We start from the raw sequence: 5,876 nt of genomic DNA on the forward strand, positions 1-5,876 counted from the left end.
AGTAGGTGGGGGGGCTCAGCAGGGGGCGCCGTGCTGCAGGGTGCTCTCAGAGAGCCAAGACAAAACTTGTGAGTCCTAAGTCCCAACTCCCAGCCCCCCACTGCTCTAACCCGCTAGAGCCCACTCCCCTGCCAGAGCCAGGATAGAACCAAGGAGTCTTGGCTCCCAGCTCCAACCCACAAGACCAGGGGTGGGCAAACTTTTTGGCCCAAGGGCCACATCTGGGAATGGAAATTGTACAGCAGGCCATGAATGCTCACAAAATTGGGGGTTGGGGTGCAGGAGGGTGCCCTGGACTGGGACTCAGGTGTTTGGAGGGCAGGAGGGGGATTGGGGTGGGGCAGGGGGTTGGGGCACAGGAGGGGGACAAGGGTGCAGGCTCTGGGGGGTGCTTACCTCAAGCAGGTCCCAGAAGCAGCAGCATGTCCCTCCGGCTCCTATGCAGAGGCACAGCCAGGTGGCTTTGTGCGCTGCCCCATCTGCAGGTACCACCCCTGCAGCTCCCATTGGCCATGGTTCCAGGCCAGTGGGAGCTGTGGGGGCAGCGCTTGGGTCGGGGGTAGCATGCGGAGCCTCCTGGCTGCCCCTATACATAGGAGCCAGTGTGGGGACATGCTGCTGCTTCTGGGACCTGCTTGAGGTAAGCACCCCCCAGAGCCTGCACCCTTGTTCCCCTCCTGTGCCCCAACCCCCTGCCACACCCCACGGGAGACGTGTGGAGCAGGGCAAGCCCCCGACCCTGCTCCCTGGTGGAAGCTCAAGGGCCGGATTAAAACATCTGGAGGGCCAGATGCAGCCCCCGGGCCGTAGTTTGCCCACCCCTGCACTAGACCCCACTCCCCTCCCAGAGCAGGGGATATAACCCAAGAGTCCTGAATTCAGCAGTCATGAATCTTGGTACTTATCCTGCCACTAGCCTCCCACGATCATCACCCTCTACTCTGATGTGTGATGAGTTTACAAGACCTCAACCCATCCCCATTCACACAGCACCCTGGGTTTGGGGGTGGGGATCCAAGACCTCCCCTCCTCAGCTAGCTGCAAACAGGCCTGTACCTGAGCTGTGGCATGTTCTGTGCCAGGGTGAAAGGGCAGAGTCGGGGCCCTTCCCCTCTAGGGACAGCTGGTCCCACAGCGGGGCAATGGCTGACTCAGAGGAAAGAGCAATGGGGTGTTCCCAGCGCTACTGGACATGCTAAAGACAGACTGGGGCATGAGAACCATTGTGGTGTGCAGGGGCAGGCTCCCCATGGGGGTGCTTCCCCACAGTGGTGCCACTCCCCCCCTAGGGTGACCAGATGTCCAGATTTTATAGGGACAGTCCTGATATTTGAAGCTTTTTCCTATTTAGGCTCCTATTACCTCCCACCCCCATCCCGATTTTTCACCCTTGCTATCTGGTCACCCTACCTGCCCCCCCGCACCAGCCCGGCTACCAAACACAGCTCCTTCCCCAGCCCACCCACTGAAGGAGGGACCCATTAACCCTTTGGGGGCTGCAGGGCTGGGGGTGGAGCCTGACTGGGGTGGACAGGACTCTGGACCTCCTGCCTCCTGGCTGCTTCTCAGCCCAGCATGGGGCTTCCCTTGCTGGCTCCGCCCAGCCAGGTGGGTATAAAGGGGTGGCTGGCCCCAGCTGGGGCTGGAGCTAGTTATTGCAGAAGTGAGCAGCAGGTGAGTGGGGCTAGAGCCATGGTGTGGTGCGGCTGCTGTGGGCAGAGCAATTGGTGATGGTGAGGGTGAGCAGGGCTGGGAGCAGAGTAATGTGTGATGTGAGTGGGGGGATGAGGAGAGGGCAGGGGGATGAGCTAGGGTAATGGGTGAGGTGGGGGGCTGACAGGTGGGGGTAAGGAAGCAGGTGTATGGGGAACAGGTGGTGCTGATGAGTTGATAGCAGGGGGATGTACTGGGTGTGGGGGGCTGTGGGGCATGTAACAGGTGTTAGTGGGCATGTGAGGCTTGGAAGGTGCAGACCTCTCACTTCTAAGCTCTGGAAGCCCTCTGCTGTGAGCCAGGATTCCTGGGTTCCCTCCTTGGCTCTGGGAGGGGAGTGGGGGCTGATGGTTAGTGTGGGGAGGGGCTCTGGCTGGTGGGGGTGGGGGGGCTGAGTGTGCCTGAGAAGGGAATCTATAAAATGCGGGGGGGGAATGTAGGGCAGCTGGAAAAACCTGCTGGGCTCCCCTGGGGCCAGAAGAATCTGGCTGGGTGAGTCCCTGGGGTGGGGCTGCAGTGACCTGTAAAGCCCAGGACACACAAAGGACAATGAAGTTGGGGGAGGATTGGGATCTCTCTGGCCACTTGAGGGGCTGTGACCCCCAGGCCAGTGCTGTGCTGGGGGGTGGGGGTGCTATCCCAGACAGGCCTTGATGCCTCTGGCCCTCCCATTCCACTGGGTCTGGCCATGCTTGGTGGGGCTGGTTCTGGACTCAATGCAGGACAGTCTTGGTTCTGGGGGAGCTTCTGGGCCTGGGGATGAGGGGGAACAGAACTCCAGGCTCGCTTTGAGGCGGAAATTTGAGGCTTTGCATTTGCGGAAATTAGCAGCATATATTAGCCTGCCAATCCAGAGGCTCCCCCTGCAGGATTCGGGGTGGGGGGGCACTTGGTCTCTAAACCTTCTTGTCTGTTGCAGGGTCTGAGCTGGCAGAGCCCCCCAAAGGCAGAACATGGTGGAAAAAGGAAACCCCTTCATTGTGGGGGTGCTGATTCTGGGGAACATCATCATCCTGGTGAGGAGGTTTGGGGGGCTGCTAGACTGAGGAGTGGGGGGATCTGGGGGTTGGGGTGTTGGCTGCTCTGGGAAGGGGGCAAGGCTATTTGGGGGGACCTGGGGATTTGAATTTCATGGGGACCCCCACACAACTGGCTGGGTTGGCACTGTATGCCATGGGGGATTCAGGGGGCTGGGCCAGACTTGGGGTCCTAGGGAGATCACCCCCCTCCCCTAAACCCCTGCCCCATAGATGTGTGGCCTGAGTGCTGGGGGGTGGCTGCATGGGGGTGGGGTTTGGGGTGGGGTTCAGGGTCCCAGGGCTCACTCCCAAATCCAGCCCCCCAGATGTGCAGCATATGGGTGTGGTGGGGGGGCTGGGGTTTAGGGTCCTGGGGTTCACCCCCCCCCACCTCAGATGTATCCCATTGGGATGGGGTTTGGGGTCCCAGAGCTCAACCCGAACCCTGCCCCCAGATGTGTGGCATCGCGCTCTACGCAGAGACGGTTTGGGTCACGGCTGACCAGTACAAGGTTTACCCCATCCTGGGAGTGTCGGGCAAAGATGACGTCTATGCGGGTGCCTGGATCGCCATCTTCTGCGGCTTCGCCTTTTTCTGCCTTGGTGTCTTCGGCATCGTGGCCCTGGCCCGGGGCAGCCGCCTGCAGCTCATGCTGGTGCCTGTGGGGGAGGGAGAGCTGTACAGAGGGGTGCTGCTGTGGGGGGAGGGAAAGCTGTATGGGGGCATTGTGGGGCAAGAGGTGGCTGCTGGGGGAGGCACTGGAGGGTAGGAGGGTTGTGCTGTGGGGCAAGCGGCTGATGTGGGGTGGGGGCGGCCTCATGGTAGCCCTGACTGGGGGAGAGACCTAAGGGGGGGGGTTAGGGAGAGGAGGGTCCTGGGGACAGGGAGGGGGGAATCAATGAGGCATCCTGGCTGGGGGGGGCTCAGGGGTTCATGCCCCACAGCAGGGTCTCACAAGCTCTTATTCTCTCTTCCTCCCCTCCCTCCAAGTACCTGGTACTGATGCTGATCGTCTACATCTTCGAATGCGCCTCCTGCATCACCTCCTACACCCACCGTGACTTTGTGAGTGTGGCATCTGGACGCCGGGGTTCCCTCTGGGCGGGCTAGTGGGTAGAGCTGTGGGACTGGGGAACCAGGATGTCTGGATTCTATCCTGGCTCTGAGAGGGCAGAGGTGCTGGGGGGGGGAAGAGGCTGGGGGGACAGGCTGGGGGATGGGCCCATGAGGGTTTCAGCCTGGCTCTGCCCCCATGGGTCCCTCCTGCCCCCACAGGTGGTCTCCAATCACAGGATGGTCACCAAGCAGATGCTGACGTTCTACGCGGCCCCCACAGCCCAAGGCCGGGAGCTGACCCGCATGTGGGACCGGATCATGATGGAGGTGAGTCTGCCCCACCTTGGGACTCCACCCCTGGCAGGCAGCCAGCCCCTGGCCAGCCCCCTGCAGTCTCCCTTCAGCTGCTGTGAGCCCGTTTCCATGGTGACCCCTCCCCTGCAGTGTGGCACCCATTGAAAGGACTTGACCCCTTGCTGGATGCCCAGGGCAGCCTCCCACCTGCCTGGCTGGGCTCACTTGCTCTGGGTCCCCTCTTTTCTCTCCCCTCCCCCCCCAGCAGGGAGCAGGCATGGCCCAGCCAGGGGGTGCTACAGGTGTCCAGGTTTCAACTGTCAGAAGGGATCCTGGCGGCTCCAGTTGGGGATCCTGACTAAACCGTTACAAGTCCAGTTGGTGGCGCAGCAGGGCTAAGGCGGGCTCCCTGGGTCTGTGGGGCTCCCAGAAGCAGTGGCATGTCCCCATCCAGCTCCTACGTGTAGGGGCAGCCAGGGGGCTCTGCATGGTGCCCCCATCCCAAGTCCCGGCTCTGCAACTCCCATTGGCCAGGAACCACAGTCAATGGGAGCTGCGGGGGCAGTGCCTGTGGACAGGGAAGCGCACAGCGCCACCTGGCCGTGCCTCCACATAGGAGCCGGAGCGGGGACGTGCTGCTGCTTCCAGGAGCTGCCTGAGGTAAGCGTCACCTGGAGCCTGCACCCCTGATACCTTCCTGTGCCCCTGCCCCAGCCCTGATCCCTGTCCTACTCTCCAAACCCTCATTTCTCACTCCACCCCAGAACCTGCACCCCCAGCCAAGAGCCCTCACCCCCTCCTGTACCCCAAACCCCTCATCCCTGACCCCAGCCCCTGAGCCAGCCCAGTGAAAGTGAGGGTGGGGAGAGGCGGGGCTTCGGGGGAGGAGTGGGTCGGGGTGTTCGGTTTTGTGGGATTAGAAAGTTGGCAACCCTTGCTGGGAGGCTGGCGGGGGGGTGTTCTGATTGGTTGATGCCCACCCCAGGGATGAAAACCTTGGCTAGGAGAGCTAGATTAACTTGTCCCTTTGCAGCAGATGGGGGAGGGGGCCTGATCCTGGGCGGGGGGGGGGGGCTGTGCTCAGCTTTGTCCCCCCTATATTCATGGTGGGCTCTGAGGGTCAGGGCTGTCTGGTGGGGTGGAGGGGAGCCTGGCAGAGAAGGGTCTGGGAGGGGACCAGGCACACTGGGCCATGTTATCCATCTCTTCTCTTCTCTCCCCGCCCCCACTCCCCCAGCAACAGTGCTGTGGCGCGACAGGCCCCCTGGACTGGGTGAACCATACGTCCACCTTCCGCTCCTTCTACCCTGAGGGGCTGGCACCGTGGCCTTTCCTCTGCTGCAAGCGCGATGCCAACTTTGTCATCCTCAGCCCAGAGGGCTGTCGTGTGGGGCACGTGGATTATATCAACACCAAGGTAAGGAGTGCTCCTCAGCCCTGACCCACAGCCCCCTGCTAGCCCAGCCCTGGGCTCCCCCCAGCTCTGCCGGTGCCTCACTCCTGACCTGCAGCCCCCTGCTGTTCCTTGGCACCCAACTACTTGGCTCTGCCTTAGTCCTGGCTCCCAGCCCCTCCCTGATGTCCATCTGGGGGGCTCACAGCATCTGTCTCCCTAGGGCTGCTTTGAGCACATTGAGAATGCCGTCAACAGCTACACCTGGGGCATCTCCTGGTTCGGATTCGCTATCCTCATGTTCACGGTGGGTCTGAGCTCCAACTTGGGGGGGGGGGGGGGGAGTGTGGGGAGGGGGCCAGGGGGAATGAGGGGTCCTGCCTGGGGGGAGGTTCTGAAT

The 5,876-nt window shown here is 62.0% G+C and overlaps 1 protein-coding gene across 1 annotated transcript in view; it reads left to right on the forward strand.

Annotated features, from left to right (window-relative positions):
- Positions 1-2,562: 2,562 nt before the first annotated feature.
- Positions 2,563-5,876, forward strand: part of UPK1A (uroplakin 1A) — a 3,769-nt gene continuing 455 nt past the window's right edge. The window contains exons 1-6 of the mRNA XM_034756587.1: positions 2,563-2,729; positions 3,188-3,388; positions 3,724-3,798; positions 4,009-4,116; positions 5,321-5,500; positions 5,700-5,783. Coding sequence (XP_034612478.1) covers positions 2,667-2,729; positions 3,188-3,388; positions 3,724-3,798; positions 4,009-4,116; positions 5,321-5,500; positions 5,700-5,783 — 711 coding nt within the window. The 5' untranslated portion in view covers positions 2,563-2,666. The remainder of the gene's footprint in view (positions 2,730-3,187; positions 3,389-3,723; positions 3,799-4,008; positions 4,117-5,320; positions 5,501-5,699; positions 5,784-5,876) is intronic.

Source organism: Trachemys scripta, chromosome 24 (genome assembly GCF_013100865.1).
Source record: "Trachemys scripta elegans isolate TJP31775 chromosome 24, CAS_Tse_1.0, whole genome shotgun sequence".
In the NCBI taxonomy this organism is placed as follows: Eukaryota; Metazoa; Chordata; order Testudines; family Emydidae; genus Trachemys; species Trachemys scripta.